Here is a 22,918-nt window from a genome sequence, read left to right as displayed (position 1 = left end):
TATCACAAATAGCAAATGTTCTCACATAACTAAACCATTAAAATTAAAACTAAGTGTAAAAACAGCACACAAAAAACTGTGCTTAAATAGTAAGTTGTGTAGGAAATAATGCAAAAAAAATCATGCTGGAATAACCAGCATATTGCATAGTTTTAAATGCACATTAAAATAGATATTCTAACAAAATAATATGTATTACAAGTCAAATAAATAAAACAAATAGATACAATTGTTTTTGTATATATTATATTCGAAATGTGGTTAATTAAACAAGAAAATGAGTTAATCATATGTAAAAGAGAAAACAGCCATTTTTAGATTTTTTTTTAATTTAATTTTTTTTTTCATTGCCAATACATGTGATCACAATTTTTTTGACAATGTAAACAATGAATAACATTTAGTTATAGATACAAGTTTATCTGGATAGATGGTTCTATCCTACATTCTTTAATATTTTTGTGATTTAAAAAAGAGTAAAAAAAATAAATGAAAGGCAAAAAAACCAAAGAAGACTATTTACCTTTTCAGCAATGTAAAATAAATAGTTTCAAATTCAAAATAAAAAAAAAAGTCTGGTTTTATCAAATTTAGTTGTACCAACAACTTTCTCAAGTTGAACAATGTATTACAATACTGAAAATCTGCACACTTATATGTTGTATTTTTTTTTTAAATAATAGTATTCCAAACTGACTATAGCAAAATTACAACAGAAATGGACTAGTTCTGTATTTAAATAACCTGCTTGTCTCAAAATCTCTGATACAAGTGATAGTTAAAAAGATTCTCCACATCTCACACCTTTTTATATCAACCACAGAATCCTCCAGCATCACTGTATTAATCAAATTTGTGTCTATAAGCCCTTGAGTTTCAACACTCAAAGATTTCCTTTTTAGAAAATATCAAACTCAGACAACTGTTTGATTTAAAGATTGTGAGTTTGTAGATTTAAAAAAAAACCACAAACTTTTGAGCTAAATAACATTGTGTAAACTTTTCCTGTGTATTACTGTTGTCCGGGATGAAGTCTGTATACTAACATTCTAGTATTATGAACTCCTGTATTGATAACGAGGTGTTTAGAATCAGCTGTGAACTTCATCTGTTGGACATCCAAGGGGATCTTCAGTTTGACAACGTCTGTTCCTGTAGTGATGTCCCAGAGAATCAGCATGTTATTCAGACACCTAGAGGCAACCCATTTACTGTCTGGTGATATAGCAATGGTGACCACCTGCAAATCATATTACATGTCTTTTAAATTATGAAAAACATTTCTACATTATTTTTTCTGGCTCTTGAGATTTTTCTGACTCACGAGTCATATAGACATTTTTCATATTTAAGCTCAAAATTACTCTTTAAAATTATATAGTTCAATGGAAAATATATAAAAATATATAATGGAAATTATTGTTTGCATTTATTTATGATGACTGCGATGTGAAATTTATTCATGCAACTTAGATATATCTTTTACTAAACAAGTGCTGAACTGAAAAAACATAGGTAATCAATTATACAAATTACAAAGTGTTTCTTGTTCTGCACAGTATGTTAAGTAATTTAAAGCCAGAAAAGCAAAACAAATATTGAGTTATAAACTCATATGCAATTCTAATTTCAAAGTCAATGGAGGAGCATGGACTATTAGTCATAGGAGATATTAGATGGTAACCAGACCTACTCCACTGAATTCTTGTCATAGAATAAATTACTGGCAAAAATTGAAATGTAAATCTTGAATTATTTCATTAAAAAAAATAAGGAGATGTGGTATGTAATAAACAGTAATAAAAAATGCATTAAAGTCTGAATTTGCAAAGTATTGATGATAATGCTTATATTTATATCATTATTGCAGCTATATGGTAAATTCTTATAACAAACTGGACATTACCAGAAAAGAATATGCAACCACAATGACAACAATAATAATGTCAATCATACTTGAAAACAATAACTTAGTCTTTTTCTTGCACATTGATTGCATGTGACCCAATAAAATAAAAAAATATTCTTACCGAAGCTGTGTGCCTTTTCTTTGGTTCTTTTCTTCCCACTGGAAAGCCAGTGTTGGCCTCCCACACAATCATGTAGCCATCTTCAGATCCTATAGCTACATACAGTCCATCTTTACTTTGTTCCACTGCTAGACTTGTCCCTTCACATGATTTACTCAAGTGATCGGCTCGATACATAAATCCAAGTTTTACTCCCTTTGTCACTCTCTGATCAGATTTGCCAGTAGGAATATCCCAGAACACAACCCAACGACGAGTGGTGACCATCATGACATTTCCTTGATAGGGGCAGACAACTTCTCCTAGATGTGGACTCTTTGTCAGAATTCGATTACATGGCATTAGTCCTCCTGTAGCTTGTGTTTTGTCTATAGCATAAAACCTGTGTTTATGAGACTGTGGTAAAAATCCTCCACCTTGTTTACGCCATGATGTTTGGATATCAGCATATTCTTTTTCAAGAATTTTAACTCTTAGTATGAGATAGCGTTCTGAATCATTTATGGACAGGTCTATTCTCTCATAAGCCAGCTTCTGTTTCAACAGGAAGGATGTTTTTACTTTGAGAAGACTGATATCTATTATTTCAATAAAATGAGTCTTTTCACAAGTTTTCAAGACATATAATGTCTTATGATCTTTTCCTTGGCAAAAACTTTCTACATGTCTGATGCTCATTTTCTCCAATCCTTCTTCAAAATCATACACTTTTAAAGTATGAGCTTGACTGTCTAAAACAATACACATTGAGTTTATAGTTGCTGATACTTTGTGACCAGTGATTCCCATGTAGATTTTATCTTGAAGTTCGACATTATCCACGGACCAGATCCTCAAACTTTTGTCTTCTGAAGCAGTTATGATGCAGTTTCCTTTGAGGTCAACATCAAAACCAACAATATCCTTCTGTGCCAGTAACTCTGAACCCCCACCATTGACCTCTGTTCTGGATGATTGATCACCATCAGTATTAAGTAATGTTGTCAGCTCCCAAATTTTTGCTGTATTCTTTTTGCTCACTGTTACAACTTGATCTTCAAGCACTGCCACTTTCATGATTTCATTATTTTCAGCCTTGAAATCCCCAAAGTGTTTCCCTGTCTGTGCTTTGTACATAATTATCTGCCCTTGGTTGTCTCCAATAAAGACTAAATCGTTGATCCAGCTCACTCCAAAGCTTGTTATAGTATTATTTATGTTTAATTGTTGGACAACCTCCCCATTAGAGATGTCATACACAGCTACAAAGCCTTGTTCCAACCAAATGGCAGCCAGTGCATGGGAATGTGCTACAGATAACTGCAGTAACTTAGAAGAGCAGTCCTCAGTGATAGTTATTTTGACCTCATCTAGGTCAATGACTGTCAAAGTTCCATCTGTTTCTCTATTACTACTTCCTACAAGCAGGTTCTCATTAAAACCAACTGCAGCAAGACCTCTGGTAAAAGGATGACTAGTTTTCACCATTTTTCCATTTTCTGCAGCACCAACCACATGGATTCTAACAACTCCATCTTTTTCATTTTCCTTTTCACTAACAACAGTATTTATAGTGAAAATAATCTTTAAATTGTCAATACTTGTAGTGATAATGTTAGAAACATCATTTGCCTCTTCTCTCAAGGTGATGAAGTCAACTTTCTTGAAGCTGTTTGTATCCAATATTAGAACATCACCATTGCTAAATAATATTGTCAAATGTAAGAAATCAGTACTGAGACAAACTATTGTGGGATACATCTCTTTCCCTAGATCTTCAAAAATATCAGCAAACTTCTTCATGTTTGTAAGTTGATTATGTAAATGGAATATCTGAAGGCTGTCCTTGCCTAACTTTATTACTCTTTTCTCAGAATGATCCATTATGGGTGGCATTATTGGCTTGAAGTCTTTGTCATGGCTTAGTTGGTTAACATCATTATTAATGGCATCATAAACTAGGTACCCTTTTTCATCATCATCTTCCTCTTTCACATTTGTCATCAAAACTGACTCTGAACCACTTGAAATGATATCGTTGACATCGTCATAGATCTTCAAAAGAGCCGATGAAGCATCTTTTCTTGGTGCAAGACATGGGAACACTGGTATAAGTAAAGGAGTCTTACTAGAGTAGACTTTATCTTTAGCTTGCTGCAGTAACTCCTTTAGATATTTCTGATCCTCATCTACATGTAATTGTGAAAGTAGATTAATTGCAAGGTTTGTCCCACTTTCATTTCCTGATTTTGAGACAAGGAAATAATTTCTTAATAGAGCCACCTCTTCATCATCTGTTTTGTCCAAATATTCTGTCATGTCTTCCACCAAGGTTGATAAAGGCAGGGCTTGCATTCTCACTGAAAGGAAATTCAAATTACAAAAGCATTCTGACTTGGCAATTGAAGGATCTATCTGATCTCCAGCATGGGTAATGTGATATGGGGCAGCTATCAGTTTTCTTTTATTCTTCACAACAAGTGGTTGTTTTGTGACTTGTCTATCTGCTTTTTCCACTGTCAGTTTTCGCCTGTGAAGAGTTATGTCCCTTTGAATACCATCATTGGCAATGAAATATTCTGCTAATACCTTGTGTAATTTTTTGCCTGCACTCCCTGTTGCATATCTTCCATGAGCTGTCTCAATGAACTGCCTATGATACCAGTTCAGTGTTGTTTTACCAAATGATCTTCTCTCTACAATATATTCTCTGAGATCATATCTTATCCTTGCTACAATTACTGGTGGCATTCGTACAATGCAGGAGACTGGTGGATTATGATAGCGGTAAATATCATCTAGAACTTCATCATCACAGGATAACACATCCTCCCATTCAATATCAGAAATTCCATTGTAGGCAACTGTAATGTAACCTAGAGCATGGCTTATCAAAACTTCTCCAAATTTCTTTTCCATGTTGTCAAATAGCTGGTTAATGGCCCCTTGTACAGAATCTTGCAAAACAAGAGCATGTTCTGGTGTGTATGAGTTCCAGCTAACAGCCTCGTCTAAGATAAGTTTTAGAAACAATGGACCTCTGCAATTTCTGAATGCATTAATTATCTGCTTAGTTTGAATTTGTGTAACAGCTCTCTTCTTTTTTGCAAGATATTTGTCAATCATTTCAAATCCTGTATCATCAGGTAAAGACGGAACTTCTACAAAGTTTGTAGTATCTGGAAACAGTTTCTGTAATGTGTCTAAAATTTCATGTTCCCTAGGTAATGTAGATACAATTATCCTCAAGTTTGATGGGAGGATTGTAGGCAGCCAATTTAACAAGTAGGAATCATCTTTTGCTGTAAGCTGATCTAGAGAGTCCAAAAGAATAACAATTGGCTTTTTCACCTTGCTTGACACTCGACGTAAGAATCTTGGCATATATTCTATTAGATTTTTCATGTTTTTGTACCCAACTGGCTCCATCAATAGTTTTGCACAGTCAGCAAGTTGTCCACAAATTCCATATAGTACATCATATATGTTCAAACTATAACCAGATGTGCCTAAAAATCTTATGATTCCAATGTGAGGCTCCATTTTAAACCATTCTGGCAGACTCTGCAAGATTTTGGCCATAACAGATGTTTTTCCAGCACCTGACGGAGCATACAGAATAAGAGGCCGTCTGGACTTGTCCTTTAGAATATATTCTTTGGCCTTCTCCAAAACATCAACTCTACCACAGAAAGTCTCGCATTTTAGTTTACAAAAGTGCTGATGATGCAGTACTTCTTGATAGTCTGTGTAATATTCTGAATCTCTAATCAAACCTTTCTGGTCTTCTCTGGCCTTATCAATAAGTTCGCAAATGTCTTCGATAAGATCAGCACAAAGACGCCTGACATAATCACGTTGCTCTGCATGTTTTTCAGGATCAATTCCACCACTATGCCATTTAACTTGATACTTATGGATTCGGCCAGATTTCTTCAATACAGATGGAATTTGTTGTCTTACTTTCTCTCTTAGCAACTTTGCTTCTTCATCAATTACCATCTAAAAGTAGAGTTTTCAACAATATTGTATTTGCAACTTGTACTTTAATTAGTTATCAAAGGTACCAGGATTATAGTTTTGTACGCCAGACGTGCGTTTCGTCTACATAAGACTTATCAGTGATGCTCTTATCAAAATACTTATAAAGCCAAACAAGTACAAAGTTGAAGAGCATTGAGGATCCAAAATTCCAAAAAGTTGTGCCAAATACGGCTAAGACTTTAACATTTTAAATACTTTGTACTAATGATTCTTAAAAGTTAGAATATTTCATAACACTGTGGATTTATTATTATTTGTTGGATATCAATTTTCATGGATTTCGTGGGTAATGGTGTTCAACAAATGACAAATGTTCTTGTATGCAGACTTTCGCAAAACCACGAAATCAAATATCAATGAAAAATGTATGTTTTCCTTAATCCATGAATATTGGTACCCAAGAAATTAAATGAGTTTTACTTAGATATTTTAATTACATGGTGCATTTGATGATTCATAACTCAGGTACAAAGAATTATTTGTCTTTGAAACTTTCAATATTTGAACAAAAAAGAAAATATATTACAAGTGAAATTGATATGTAAAATTGAGAATGAAAGTGGTGAATATGTCAAAGAGACAACAACCCAACCAAAAAGCAGAAAAGACCCAAATGCTACCATGTATGTAATTTATACAGATATTTGATTTGTTTACATTACCTTTGTGGCAATAAGAACAAAAATATGAAGTTTATATGCAAACATAGTTAAATTCAGTTATAACAAATAGTCTATTTGTTTAAGACATTCTTAAATTATAACTTAGAATGTTTATGAAACAATTTTCAATTTCATTTTTTTTTTAAGTGAAAGTATAATTACATTTTTTTTTTATGGATATCTACTCAAGATGCTTGGGGATCTATTAATTTCTGTTTTGCCAATATACATGTAGCTGCCAATATCTTTTTATAATCACCCCCTTGGTTGCCTCTGGGATATGTGTTTGCCTCCAGTGCAGGAGGTTGTTGTTTTCAAAACCACTGCTTGGTCTAATCAAAGACTTAACATATTGTTTCTGATGCTTCTCCACTTAACATTCAGCATCATCCAGAATATGCATATTAATTTGCCACTGAATGTTAAGCAGCCATCAATCATCACCATTTTTTAAAATTAAAAAAAAAAAAAATCCTGCAAAAGCATTGAAAGATATTTCAATTGTATGAGTACCTTTCCATTTTTCATTTTAGTGTCGAAGTATCTTTTAGCTGTATCATCTGTGATATTATAGCCATCCAAACCACGTAAATCTCTCTGATAGGTACTGGTATGAAGATTGGGTTCTTTGGCAGTCAAGATTCCTTTATCAACTTCAATCTCAGTAACTGTAATGTAAATGGTTATCATATTGAAGAAAAATATGTTTAAGAAGTGTAACACAGGACACTGGGTCTGAAGGGTTACACAGGACACTGGGTCTCACCTGTTTAAGAAGGGTTACACAGGACACTGGATCTCACCTGTTTAAGAAGGGTTTCACAGGACACTGGGTCTCACCTGTTTAAGAATGGGATACACAGGACACTGGGTCTCACCTGCAATTGTAGAGTCCTTTTATCAGTTAAATACAGCAAAATATAAAAAAACAAGAATGTGTCCTCAGTACACGAATGCCCCACTCGCACTATCATTTTCCATGTTCAGTGGACCGTGAAATTGGGGTAAAAACTCTAATTTGGCATTAAAATAAGAAAGATCATATCATAGGGAACATGTGTACTAAGTTTGAAGTCGATTGGACTTCAACTTCATCAAAAACTACCTTGACCAAAAACTTTAACCTGGAGCGGGACAGATGGACGAACGGACGGATGGACGAACGGTACGACGAACGGACGCACAGATCAGAAAACATAATGCCCCTCTACTATCGTAGGTGGGGCATAAAAAGACTAATAAATGCATGAATTAAAAGACGGTTTGGGCAGATAAGAATGCTGCGCAAAATTTTCCAAATTGACTATCTGTACATTATTTCTGCTATGTCAAGGTTAAAACTGGAACTGTTGGTTCAGTAAAGGGTTTTCAATATGAATAAAAATTGTTTTTTTTAAACTTTTATCTTTAGAGTGGGGTGCTCATTTTCCCAATATCTTTCCATGTTTTCTTCAGTTTATGTTCAGGTCCTTATGTTTTTGAAGTATACTGATATTTCTATATGAAGATAACTTCAAATGCAAAATATTCTTAGTTTTAAAACGTCTTTGTTTTGAGAAAAATCATTTGAAATGTTGGATTAAAGGGTGTTTGATATTTCCTGATGTTTTGTCAACCGGGGACACATATTCGCCGTTGTTACATATCAATTTAAAATCAAATAACTGCAGCTTTAAACAATATGTATCAAATAAATTTCATTATAGATGAATAGCAGACATTTGAAAGGTGTAAAAAAAACTGAAATTTAGGGCAATCAGTCAAAGAATTACTAAAGAAATACTTCTTTGAAATCGTTTTTTTCATTCAGGAAATTGGCTGAAAATTGTTGTCCATTTTTCGGTCCTTTGCGGTAAGTGCTGAAAATTGGTCTCATTTTCAAAAATTATCATATTTGTAATAAAAATATAATTTACCTGCATATTTCTTCAATTTCAACCATCCTTTCAAGTTTTTACACCTCAAAATCATAAAACAGCGAAATTGTGTCCAAGGCGAATATGAGCGCCCCACTCTACATGTTATATAAACTTACTAAAATAAATACTAGAAACTAATTTTAATCTATGAATGCCTGGTACTTCTATGTTCTAAAATAGAAGTTTTTTTCATTATCAATTTAAAAGATTATAACCTGAATAAAAGTATTTGTGTAGTTTGTCCTTGTTGAGTTGTTTAGTATTACAGGCTAAAGTTGCTGCTTTCCTCAGAAGTGTCTGTAGAGATTTAAAGGTTTCCTCCCAACCAATTGTGTCCTTAGCTCTTGGTTCTTCACATCCAGCAGAATAATCTCCATAGAATGTAAACTGTGATCTGATTGGCTGAAAGTATTACAATTGTCTTGAAAACATTTACAAAGGTTAAAGAGTAAATAATACCTATTAAGTCAATGCCATTGAAAGCTTGAAATAAAGCAACCATTCAAGAGGCTTCACTCATAAATTGGTTACCTGTACCTCAACAAACAATTCTTATATTTAAATAAAGTCCAGAACAAAGTTTTAATACTGCAGGCAAAACACATTTTAAGCTGTAATGTGGAATTTAATCAAAACTGAGGTTATTCATATATGATTTTTTAAGCTCAATAGCAAACTCAACAATACCTGTAAAATGTAGAGAGGTGGTTTAGCATTTTCATCCAGTAAATACCAAACATCCAATAGTTTAATATCAGGTAGAGAGTTTTCCATAGAAACTTTCTTTATGATATCAAATTCTTCCATATCAATTTCTACTGGGATTGGTCTAAATCCATATCTATCACCTGATATAAACTAAAATATAAAAAACAAAAATGTAAAAACTATAAAGCTTAGCATATAAAATTCTAATGCCTTTTACATGTCTATTCGTACATTAGAAACCTAGGTAGTGATATTCTAAATATGAAAACTAGATTCTAAAGACCAATTCTGTCTCTTCATTTTTATTTAATTTAACTTAATTTCTTGTATTTCAATTTTTTTTTCATTTTGCTTTTTACTTTAGGTATTCAACTGAACTGAGACCTTTCATAGGAATATCTCTGTTTTCAAAAAGGAGTTACTTCCCCTCTCCTGATATAATAATAAGCAAGTCCATGTTAGTTATTGAACTGTTAAGTTATGATATCTCTTTTAGTCATTATACAGTTACTTTCTTAATACTGCAAAAACTAATATAAAAAAAGAGAATCTATAAATAAAACGTTCACCAATAATGAAATAAACACTTGTCATAAACATCAAATGGTATCATGACACAAACTTTTAAGGAAAATACAACCAAAAAAATCAATTAGTTTGAGTGCCACCATCCCCTCACCTAATAAATTTTGGAACAGCCCTTAGTTCGTTAAAGCAAAAAAAAATTGAAATGTTGGTAGTAAAGTCTTGATTGAAAGTCGTTCAACTTACAATGAAATTAGGTCCTAGAGAAAGGTTCTGACAATTTTCTACTTCTAGCAAACAAATTTTCTCTACAGAATGGTCGTTTTGGCTATCTTCTGTTACACCCCAACGCATATCTACTATCTGAAAGTCAAGGTCATATTTGGCACAATATTCCTTCAGGAGTGGATTCACATCTCTGACAATGGCATTTCTTTCTGCTCTCATATCTGAATAATAAACATTAAAATAATACAACCAGGTGCTCCGCAGGGCGCAGCTTTATACGACCGCAGAGGTCGAACCCTGAACAGTTGGGGCAAGTATGGACAAAACATTCAAGCGTGATACAGCTCTGAATTTGGATTGTGATCAAATTTTTGACATTACATGGTTTTTTTTTACACAAAACAAATGTCAAGATTTTACAAATCAATTAAAGATTTCTTCTTCAAACTTTTTAAATCTAAAATTAAATAGTTGACACAGCATAGATTTCTGACACAGAATGAATGTGGTCTAATGAACTTAAAAGTTTTTTTTTGCCTTTCAGCAATTCACTGTGCTGTTGAATATTAATCCTCTCAAAAAAATGTTTGAAGAAATTTTCTTTTTATTTATGAAATCTGAAATGAGAAAAATTTAACCCCCCCCTTTTTTTTCACATCCTCGTTTCCCTTTCTCCAAAACTGATATCAATTCAAATTTCTAATGGAGTTTGCAACAATAACTACTCTTTTAAATACATCATAAAATATTAAAATGTAAAATAAAGTGCTTGTTATCACTGAATGGTAAAGATTGGTTGGTAGTAAAAGTGAATATACATTGTTTATTGTATAAAACAATAAAAAAAACTTCATCAGCAACATTTTATATTGGCAAATTTCCAATGAAGTTATTTACATAAAGTTATTGGCAAATAAAAATAGAAAATGACATCATAGTCATGTCTGGCAAATGTCCAACATACATTATCTAAAAACATTTTAGATAAGATAAGGAAAAAAAGCTTCATCAGCAACATTTTATATTGGCAAATTTCCAATGAAGTTATTTACATAAAGTTATTGGCAAATAAAAATAGAAAATGACATCATAGTCATGTCTGGCAAATTTCCAACATATATTATCAACTACTATTCTATACAAAGAAAGATAACTCCAATTGAAAATTAATTGCTATTGCACAATATTGTGCAATTAGATATTTCTTGCTATTGTGCAATACTGTGCAATTGAAAATTTCTTGCTATTGCACAATACTTGATATGGAATCCTGATTTGGACCAACTTGAAAACTGGGCCCATAATCAAAAATCAAAGTACATATTTAGATAAAGCATATCAAATAAGCCCAAGAATTTAATTTTTGTTAAAATCAAACTTAGTTTAATTTTGGACCCTTTGGACCTTAATGTAGACCAATTTGAAAACTGGACCAAAAATTAAGAATCTACATACACAGTTAGATTTGGCATATCAAAGAACCCATTTATTCAATTTTTGATGAAATCAAACAAAGTTTAATTTGGAGCCCCATTTGGACCAACTTGAAAACTAGGCCAATAATTAAAAATCTAAGTACATTTTTAAATTCAGCATATCAAAGAACCCCAAGGATTCAATTTTTGTTAAAATCAAACTAAGTTTAATTTTGGACCCTTTGGACCTTAATGTAGACCAATTTGAAAACGGGACCAAAAATTAAGAATCTACATACATAGTTAGATTCGGCATATCAAAGAACCCCAATTATTCAATTTTTGATGAAATCACACAAAGTTCAATTTTGGACCCTTTGGGCCCCTTATTCCTAAACTGTTAGGACCAAAACTCCCAAAATCAAACCCAACCTTCCTTTTATGGTCATAAACCTTGTGTTTAAATTTCATAGATTTCTATTTACTTATACTAAAGTTATGGTGCAAAAACCAAAAATAATGCTTATTTGGGCCCCTTTTTGGCCCCTAATTCATAAACTGTTGTGACCTCAACTCCAAAAATCAATCCCAACCTTCCTTTTGTGGTCATAAACCTTGTGTTACAATTTCATTGATTTCTATTTACTTATACTAAAGTTATGGTGCAAAAACCAAAAATAATGCTTATTTGGGCCCTTTTTTGGCCCTTAATTCCTAAACTGTTGGAACCAAAACTCCCAAAATCAATCCCAACCTTCCTTTTGTGGTCATGAACCTTGTGTCAAAATTTCATAGATTTCTATTCACTTAAACTAAAGTTATAGTGCGAAAACCGAGAAAATGCATATTTGGGCCCTTTTTGGCCCCTAATTCCTAAAATGTTGGGACCAAAACTCCCAAAATCAATCCCAACCTTCCTTTTGTGGTCATAAACCTTGTGTTAAAATTTCATTGATTTCTATTCACTTTTACTAAAGTTAGAGTGCGAAAACTAAAAGTATTCGGACGACGACGACGACGACGCCAACGTGATAGCAATATACGACGAAAAATTTTTCAAATTTTGCGGTCGTATAAAAACTAATAGGATATGATTTGTGAAGGCTTAACTAAGCCAGTTTCCTCCCAGCTTGAAGTTACTGTTACAAATTATTAGTGGTGTACTAATAAAAAGAAACATTTAGTAAATGATGATATCTTCCTTTTGCATAAATCCGAAGGCTATATACTAACCCTCAATGGATAAGTAGGGGCTCAATAGTAAACCATATGTAAACTTATAAGATTGTTCCTTCTGACTGTCAACTATTTTATACTAATGGTATTGCAGTGGGGTTTTAAGGAGAACTTACGGCAGTATTTCTGATACACATTTATCACTTTCATTCAAGTATTTATTGAAAACTGCATACTTATTTTTTAAAGCATACATGGAAGTAAAGCATGAATTTAATAGTCATTGGTAAAATAGGTAGAAGCTTGTTAAGATGTTTTGACATATGTTGACATAATAAATCAAATGTCCATTTGGGGCCACATAAGTTTAATCGAGGTCTCTGTAAATTAGCTTTGGTGGTGATATTTTAAAAAGTAAATTGTCAAGTAGGACATAAAAAATGTTCTTACTATTTTTATTGACAAGCATTTTTTTTCAAACATCTGGACATTTGGGTTATCTTATTGTTCCCAAGAACACACCTTTAACTAAAAGTCTAGCTCTTTTTTGACAAAATATTCTTTTATAAGTCTCTTTGTAAACGGCATTGTTTTCAGCCAGTATTTTTATATAAGTGCATTTCTTTTTGTATAGGCAAACAGTTCAGTATTTAATTTTGCATTTTAGAAGAGGAGAACATATTTCATATTAATAAGGATTTTTATTTACATGATTTTCAAAAGAACAATAAATATAAACAGTAAATACAGCAATAGGAATCTAATACATGGTTCATATTCAAGTTGAGTCTTGTAATTTCAGAGATGATTTATTATTCTAGTCAGGCAGCCATTTCTTCCATTCAATAGAAAGCATGTTCATATAGACCTTACAGACATTATTCATCTTCTTAGGTCAGACTTAAGAAAAGATGAATAGAAATTCTTATAAGTTCTGTGCAATATATGAGGCGCCATGACTTACATCAAAGGTTGTTTAGTGCAAATTCAAGTAATGCTCTAACAAGTTCTAACATCCACTACAAAATTTATAGCTTCTGAATGTCTTGACTAAAGAATGAAGAAGTCTATGAAACTTTTCCCTTAATAACCTCCGGCTGCTTAATACATATCAGAAAATAAGAAAGTTTTAAATATTCTTTTCTGATTATGAAAGGAGGAAGGTTTGACAAAGTTAGTGTTATTTTACAAGCTACATTAGTGAGATTCATACCAGAAAAAGTTGAGCTCATGAATATCCTGACTGTAGAGTGAGGTAAATTAGGTAGATCATCCAAACATCCTTCCAATAACTTCTCAAACTTAGCTTCAGCTTTCTTCATCTGTTCTTCTGTTGTTTTGTCTGAAATAAATCCAGCAAATTTATATTTGCATGTATTATAGCATTACACTGAAGCTAATCAAAATCTAAAAATTACAACAATAGAACACAATTGGATTTATTTCTTTTTATAAGTATATCTTTTAAAAATATTCAATGTACATTTAGTAAAAACTACTAAAGTGCATGTTACTTTTTGTTGCTGAGTGAGATACCGTTATACTCGCTCTACTTGTAACAACATTTTGGTGCTGAGTGAGATACCATTACACTCTCTCTACTTGTAACAACATTTTACTTTTTGTTGCTGAGTAAGATACCTTTATACTCTCTCTACTTGTAACAACATTTTACTTTTTGGTGCTGAGTGAGATACCATTACACTCTCTCTACTTGAAACAACATTTTACTTTTTGGTGCTAAGTGAGATACCATTACACTCTCTCTACTTGAAACAACATTTTACTTTTTGGTGCTGAGTGAGATACCATTACACTCTCTCTACTTGAAACAACATTTTACTTTTTGGTGCTGAGTGAGATACCATTATGAAAGTCGTGGTGTAGTGGTTAGCGCATCGGACTACTAACACAGGTTCCTGGTTCGATTCCCGTTTGGGATGAAAATTTCAGGAACTCAATTTTCGGCTATCCCTCGACACCATTTGCGAGTACCAGTATGGTTTTGAGAAAACGATGATAGTCCATCAGCAGGGGACGATAAATGGCTGACCCATGTTAAGAGAGAGCCATATTTCTTGCATGTTAAAGACACCCTTGTAGATTTCGAAAAAGAGTAGGCGAATGCCGCTACAAGGCAGCACTCGCACCCGCAAAGTGGAAAGGGATTCATATAAGTTGAAAAACTTGTTTTCCAATCCACTATAAATAAATATGTTTATAAAAAATACCATTATACTCTCACTACATGTAACAACATTTTGTATGCTTTCATTTTGTAAATCGTTTTTTTTTTTACAACTGCATATTATAATTGATGATTAAAAATTCACTCAAATTCTTTATTTGCCTCAAGCTTTGTGCACTGTGGCTGATTTTCCTTCCTATGGTAAATGGTACTGCTGATTTCCTTTCCAAACACTTTCAAATTATTGTGAACAGATTTGATAACTTGAGTGTATTTTGACAAATGACAGATTCCCAGTGTGAAAATGGTATTATCTCCCCTTGCTACTATATCTCATACCTTTTGGCCACAGTTATATGATTGTTTGTTCTTTGAGTTATTGAGTCATAAAATTTTAATTATTACTCATTCTACAGCACAGGATCAAAAATTGAAAAATATTTTGTTTCTGTTTTGAAATAATTCTAAATTTTTGTAAGATTAGAGCATCCATTTTTTTTTTTATATCAGTGTAATTCTTTTACTTAATTCAAAGTTGGTAGTATACAATGTAGGGATTTAGACCATTATGCTTATGGGATATGAAGTAAAAAATTTTTTTATTGTATTGAATCTTATATTATGAGGGGGGATGGACCTTTATCAGGTGTTTTCAAGCTCGGGATTTCGGGATTGATCAAATAGGATCCGGGAATTCTTTTTTTTAAATTTCAGAAGGCCGGAATTATATTTCCCGCAATTGGAGACATCCGGATTTCATGTTTTTAGGCACACGATTTCGGGATCCGAACTCTTCTTAAATGCCCTCTATTATAACTTTCATAGAAAATTTATTCAACACAGGAATAACATAGATCCATGTGCTTGAAAGTAAGTTTATTTATATAGATGTTTATGTATATATTTAAACAAAATCTGTCCTACTAAGACTTCTAACCTATACAGAAATTATTTTATCAATTTGACAAAAAACACTCAAGACTCAAAGTATCATCAAATGAAAGTAATTTCAAATTTATATACATTGTACCTTATTATATCTTTTTTCTTTTACTAGTTAAGAAAAAATTATGATGTTAGAATAGAAAACCAAATATACCATTTGTTCAACAAGTGAAGATAACACATAGTGTAAAACATTTATAAATGTTTTATTTCCTCCATTAACTAAAATAACACTTTTTATCTTAAGACATGAAATGGACCATAGAAATTTTTGTCAAAAAAAGGTAAAATCTTTGATCATAAATTATATTACACAAAAAGAACTATATTGAAGTCTTGCTCCTGTTGATGTATATTGTGTAAGCTTTGGATAAAACTTAAACAATGTCAAAACTAAACAAGATTTTTTTTAGTTATATATAGAATAACTATGCATTAACTAGAAATATAAAATTTATTTGTACAAGGCTTAGAAACAAGTTGTATAGGAGGCTATGCCGAGCATTTCAATCCTGTTTCCAGCTGAGTACAAATCAAATTTTTATTTCATGACCATGTACATGTAAGTTATTTCTCTTTATAATGCAACTCTTACAACTGTTTCAAATCAAATATTTTGGTGAAGATTTCAAAATTTGCTTATGAAGTGGAAAATTTCAACAAACTTATTATGTTCTTAATCAAACTGAATAAATAAAACTCTATAGCCAAAATCATAAACAAGGGAATATAAGGTCAGTGACTGTATATGGCAAATTAATATATGGTCAGTTGCATTTTTGAGAACAATTGTATATTGTTTATAATGAAATAGATTCCATTTCATTTTATTTTTTTTACAACACAATATTATTAGAAAAATATATTAACTAACTTTCTTCCTTGCTTGCTGTGGGCTGTACATTTCTGCAAAAGAAAATATTTTAATTTTATTGTGGTAAAATTAAAATAAAAAACAAGTCAAACACAATATAATACACAAAATAAAAACAAGACGTACAGTAACTTATATCTATGCTCATGTACAGTAACTTATATCTATGCTCAATGTTGTTGACTAAATATGAGGATCTTTTTTTGATTTGCATGACACTTTAAATAACTATTTTTCCTCTAACAGAAAGCAGAACTTAAAATGAAGTAAAATTATCATATGTCACAATATAGGGTTTAACCAGATGAAGCTTAGTGTCATAAATCACAAAGTTAAAACTTGTCTATTACTGAACACTGACATGACACTACAGCATTGTATTGTAAAAGTGTGTAGAAACCTTTCAGTCATGGAAAAGAGTACAAGTATATTGATTTATTGTTGTTTGCTTTACGTCCAGTGGCAAATATTTCATGTATGTCAAGGACAAAATAATTATCAATTTATAAAATAATGAGGTTCTGTAACATGGGTCAAATTAGATGAAAGGAGGAAATGAAACATGCAAATTAGGGTATATTGTATACGGACAGAAAATGAGTCTCCTAACAGGCCATGTAGTACCTCTTCAAAGACTTATCACAAGGATAATTTAACATGCACACTCTATCTACAACAGGCATAAGATTTAATGTCTCCATTTAATCTCTCCATTCTGGCAGGATAAGGCTCAGAATTTATGCATCATGCACAACCAAACAGACCATATTTCTTTCATAAACCCAGTCACCCTTGGGTACGGTAAAAAGATGTGATGTAATATGAATTTGAAAGAAAAGAAAAAAATTGCTGATGTGATTAATTTTTTTCAGTCTTCTCCTTCTTGAATAGGCTAATTTTTATTTTAGTTTCTTGTTTATAATTCGGAGTTTAGTATGACATCCATTTTCACTGAACTAGTATAGATATTGGTTTAGGGGCCAGTTGAAGGACGCCTCCGGGTGCGTGAGTTTCTCGCTGCATTGAACACTTACTGATGAACTTCTGCTGTAGTCTTTTCTATGGTTGGGTTGTTGTCTCTTTGACACATTCCCCATTTCCATTTTCAATTCTAAGTATATATAAATATATAAATGGGAAAAGTTTTTTCCCCCAACATACTTGGAAGTTTTTGTAACAGGTTTTGTCACTTTTTGTTTTGTTGGCTGTATCTTCTTGACCATCATATTTCCTGTATCCAAAAAGGATGACTGTCTTGTTATACCTATGACAAACATAGAACACAAATAAATATAAACATTTGATTTTCAAGTTCAGATTGAATTGTGAAAAAATATTAAAAACATTATGTGATCTTTTTTTGTTTGTTTATCTACTGATAAATATTTTAATACTCATAAACAAAGCAAAGTGAAACTTTAATATCAGGGAAATAAGGTCATTGATTTCTCTTTTGAATTGTTTAACATTTTGTCATACATGTGCCGTTTGAAGCTTAAGGATGTACTTAGGTGAGGTTAGGTGAAAATTAATAAATTAAGAAGTTAAAATTGATTCTATAAGCTGGTAGAGCATCAATTAGGGATAAAAATAAGCTACAAAAATTGATAGGTCATGGTCCTCCTTTTCGAGATATTTGAGATTTAAAATATGGCGGGAAAAGGCTATCTCGGACTTTTACCTTTTATTTGCATTGGTATTATTAGGTCTCAAAACAAAAGAAAGAAAATTAAGAATCTTCTAAAATTTTGATAAATGACCTTTCATGAACTATTAAGTCTTATATGAAAAAATAAATGGGTGTTATGGGGCAAAATGTTTTACATTGTATTGTATGGAAAAAAACAAGGAGTCCGAACATTTGACACAAATTCCAAAAACTCACCTAAGTACACCCTTAAATAGAGGAGAAAACAACAATACTGAAGCAACATAACCTATACTATATGTATCTTGCAAACCAACATTGTATTTGTGATGTTTAATATTTTTTTAATTAAGATAGTGTGATAAAGGGAGAGAATCAAAAATTGAAATTAATTCCATTGCTAATATACATGTACATCTGGTACTTTGGTTAAGTATAAGTTAGTTATTTCGAACCTCCAGAATTGCTTACTTTAAGGTATGGGTTTTATAGGTCATATGGTGACCTGTAATCGTTCACATCTTTGGCCTTTTGTCTTTATGGATAGTTATCTCATTGGCAATCATGCCATATCTTTTTGTTTGTATGTTTGGTACATAAAAAATTCCAACTGGATAGAAGAATCAATCATTGTAATTACTGAACCAGAACACCTCACAAACAAGAAACATTAACTGAAAACATCATTTATGTGTGCAGCAAAGATTAACATCTCATACCAGTGACTTTTCATTTGAGCAATGTTCATATTAAATACAAAACAATGCAACAAAGGGAGATAATAGCATAAAAGATAGAGGCTGCTATTCTCTTTTCAAAGACAATATAGACAAGTAAATTTGAACACATTTTAAAACAACTATCTTTCAACATATTTATGTCACCATAAAGATAAAAGTGAGTTTTAAATGGTAATATCATTTCTTTAAAGATACAATGTACCAATTAACAGTTTCTAAACTATCAAAATCAATATACAAAACATTAAGCTTATACCTTGCTTTTTTTTAGACACAGATGTCCTGTCTGTTTTAGCAGAAGTTGTAGCCATAATTAAATGTTAACCCATTACTCTGAAAATGAAAAAAAAAAATATTTTAGCAAAATATTCAAAAATCCATTTGATTAGAATCGGATTTTGATTAGAATCTAATCATAAGACCAATATTAATAAATTTTTTTTTTTCAAAGAAACTGAATAATCTGGTTAGATAATTAAAAAAAAACAACTGTATTTTTTGGACTGTAAGTCCATTAATGATTTCTTATCCCTAATCAACAAGCATTTTCAGTATATCAAAATTTGAAGTGAATATTGCATGATTGGGCTCTACAATGTATATATATGTCATCCTTTTTGGATTTCCGACTTGAGTGATTATGTGGAGATCAACATAAGAAAACCCCACACAATTTAAGATGGGAATAAGCTATAATGAGCTTTTATTTCTTTGATTAAAGGGTTGCTGCTCTTCAAGGAAGATATCAAACCAAGAATTCCAAGTGGCCAAGTTGAAATCATCCCCTGAAAATTTTACAGATGCCACTACAAGTAGGTTGACCGTAACTTGTGGATTATCTCTTTCACAGATGGGAATGAATATGCTCCAATTGTAATTACCCATTCCTGTGTCAGTGATGTGATCTGCAGAGTCAAATTTTCACAAGGTTTGTGTTAACTTGCCCAACACAACAGGTGACACTATATTATCTGCTTAATTACCCTTCCAGGGCACCTACATGTAGTAGTCCAAATAATTATGACGTCTTGAAAGGCTATTATAATTTTTTTCTTTGACGCCTTAGATGTAAGGCGTCAAAGAAAAAAATTATAATAGCCTTTCAAGACGTCATAATTATTTGGACTACTACATGTAGCTGAGATCACCCCAAGTTTTTGGTGAGGTTCATAAAGATTAGTCGTTAGTATTCTTGTTTTGTTTTGTTGAATGTTTTCAGTCTTTAGATCTTTTATCTTTTTTGGCCATGGCATTGTCAGTGGGTTTTTTAATTTTTATTTAGGTCAGTTTGAATATCCCTTTGGCATGTTTGGTATTTTACGCCTCACTTTTAATTATAAAGAGTAAAGATATTTCCTTTTAATTTTTACAAATTGAATTTAAGTTTCTTCATTAATACTAGTGAGAGCTGTCTTAAATTTACAGGCAATACAGATGAATATTTCTACATACACAATTTCAACTTCTATCATGAGTTTTTGATTTTTTATTGGTCCCAACCTGTTTAATGTTTTAGTACTACTATCTGCTGTATAGGTTTTTGCATATCTAGGACTTTATGGAAAATTTTAGAACTAAATAATTAAATTATAAGTGAATTGGTTGCTAAAGTTTCTTTCTTTCTCTAATGTGTTAAAATTAAAACCTTCCAAAGTTTGTTTACCCAGGAGACAGAAAAAGGAACTTGTTAATTTAATACACTTCTCCCGAACTCTTTAGTTTTACATATGTCTTTCACCTTTGAATTGGAGGCATATTTCTTAATGAAAAATGCAAAAAAATGAATTAATTCTTAGTTGGGAATATTTAAAAAGATATTCGTTAAAAGATACGCTTAATATTGTTTATATCCTAAATTGTCCGGAACAGTTAGTCACAATTTATGGATTGCCAAAGCTGTGTCGGTGCTCAAAGGGAGATAACCCAAAAGAACAACTTTAAAATTAATCAAAGTCAGTGAAAGTACTATATGCATGTACATTAACAATATGAACCGTTTTGGTATTAATTTACGATATATTTAAAAATTCTTTGTTTTGGGATCCAGCTTAAAATTTGGATCATTTTGTTATGTTGATTTAGGTGAATGGATTATTTTCTTGGCATATGAATCAAATATTTTTTTTTAAATTTAAATTGGAGTGAATTAAAAGATTGAAATTTATACACACGAAAATTAAGATTTTTTTCTGAAGTCACAACCACGGAACAATTTGCTTAACTAAAGTTGCATTTAAGGTGGTATGGGAGTCTAAAATAAAAATGATAAAATTTGTTCATACTTTGCCAAAACGTAGTATCTATTGATATATGTTGAAAAATATAATAAAAATGATAGGTCACCGCGCGTTTTCTCAAGCTACAAGACATGACAAAATGACACATTTTGTATGGATTATACAGGCAAAAACACCATTTTGGGATTAGAAACTGAACCAAATGATAGAATTGTTAACATATGATACTTAAGGAAAAGATAGCTTTCAGACAATGCTATGAGAATATAAAAACAAAAGATATGGTCACCGTACGTTTTTCCCGGCTAAAATACAAAATAGGAAAATTCCATGTAGATTCCTTCAGAAAATGCACTGTTTTAGAGTTACCTCCCCTTTAAATGCCAATAAAAAAAAAAAACAACCAAAATTAATCAAAATTTGCAAAAATATTAATATTTATAAGTTATATTCTTATAAATTGGTTCTTTTAAATGAAAATTTTCATTAAATATCTGCATTCCTGCATCAAACTTTGCTGATAGAAAATCTGGACCTTTGGTTCTCTGTTTTTTACAATCCAAGATGGAGGAAGACACCCATACTACCTTAAATCAACAAAACTATACGTCTTAGCATAATGCATAAAGCATAAAAGATTTATTTTAAGTCGGGTATTCATATAACAATACGTTTTTACGTAAAATATCCCTTTCTTTACATTTATCAATTGTTTGGCTACTAGCAACAAATATGCAAAATGAGTTCGCACTGGCTATATGGAATAATAAATGATAAGTAGAACATCTCCCAATCTGAAACTTGTATATCAAAGTAATTAAATGTGGTTCTTAGCAAGTCTTAGCTAGACAATTAGAAATATACATTTGTTGGTGCCAGTTTACATTTAAGAATATTATGTACCAATTTTATTAGTTTCAATGACTTCAATGAACATTTGCATATTTACAATAGAAACCGCATTCAGCAGATATAAAAACAAGGACATGTGGGATGATTGCGGCAATTTGCCAATAAGACAGCTATCCGCCAAAGTTCAAATGAAGACATGCATATGGACGTCTGACCTCTAGATTTCTTTTGTATTGTATATCGTCGCACTGACGTTAATCTTTGATAGATATTTACTCAACAACTTGTTTTATTATATGTATGACCGACACCATGCCGGACATTCAAATATATGGAAAAACTAAATATCCATTCAGAAAAAGCATGAATATTTAAAAGCACGAATATCTAATTCAGAAAAAGCACGAATATCTAAGTCAGAAAAAGAACGAATTTCCAATTCAGAAAAAGCATGAATATCTAATTCAGAAAAAGCATGAATATCTAATTCAGAAAAAGCATGAATATATAATTTAGAGAAAGCATTATTATAAATCATGACACATGTAGTAGTTATTGAAACTTGACGACCTGCCTTTGGCCTGATGAAGTATTTAACACGATATTTATATAAAATTTTAATATTTCCGAATCAGTTCATACAGATAAAACCTTTTATATACAATGCATTTAGAAAATACTGTTTTAGTTAAAGAATTGATGATAAAGTTGAAAGGAAAATTTTATAGAACAACAACAACCGGAGTTT

General features: G+C 31.6%; 1 protein-coding gene across 2 annotated transcripts; it reads right to left on the bottom strand.

Moving 5' to 3' along the window:
- Nucleotides 1-579: 579 nt before the first annotated feature.
- On the bottom strand, nt 580-20,755 carry LOC139489615 (uncharacterized). 2 transcript variants are annotated; one of them, XM_071276214.1, is made up of 11 exons: nt 20,727-20,755; nt 19,338-19,414; nt 17,855-17,957; nt 16,694-16,725; nt 13,900-14,028; nt 10,114-10,316; nt 9,322-9,492; nt 8,850-9,036; nt 7,229-7,383; nt 2,031-6,011; nt 580-1,240 (listed from the first exon to the last, which is right to left on the bottom strand). In XM_071276214.1, the coding sequence occupies exons 2-11, from the start codon at nt 19,390-19,392 to the stop codon at nt 1,013-1,015; spliced, it is 5,244 nt and encodes a 1,747-aa protein (XP_071132315.1). In that variant the 5' UTR covers nt 19,393-19,414; nt 20,727-20,755; the 3' UTR covers nt 580-1,012. The 2 variants fall into 2 exon arrangements, with proteins under 2 accessions (XP_071132315.1, XP_071132313.1); XM_071276212.1 differs by lacking the exon at nt 20,727-20,755 and having other exon boundaries at nt 19,338-19,430.
- Nucleotides 20,756-22,918: the final 2,163 nt, after the last annotated feature.

Source organism: Mytilus edulis, chromosome 9 (assembly GCF_963676685.1).
Source record: "Mytilus edulis chromosome 9, xbMytEdul2.2, whole genome shotgun sequence".
NCBI classification, from domain to species: domain Eukaryota; kingdom Metazoa; phylum Mollusca; class Bivalvia; order Mytilida; family Mytilidae; genus Mytilus; species Mytilus edulis.
Note: the sequence above shows the minus strand (reverse complement) of the source record. Positions and strands in the feature narration are given on the sequence as shown.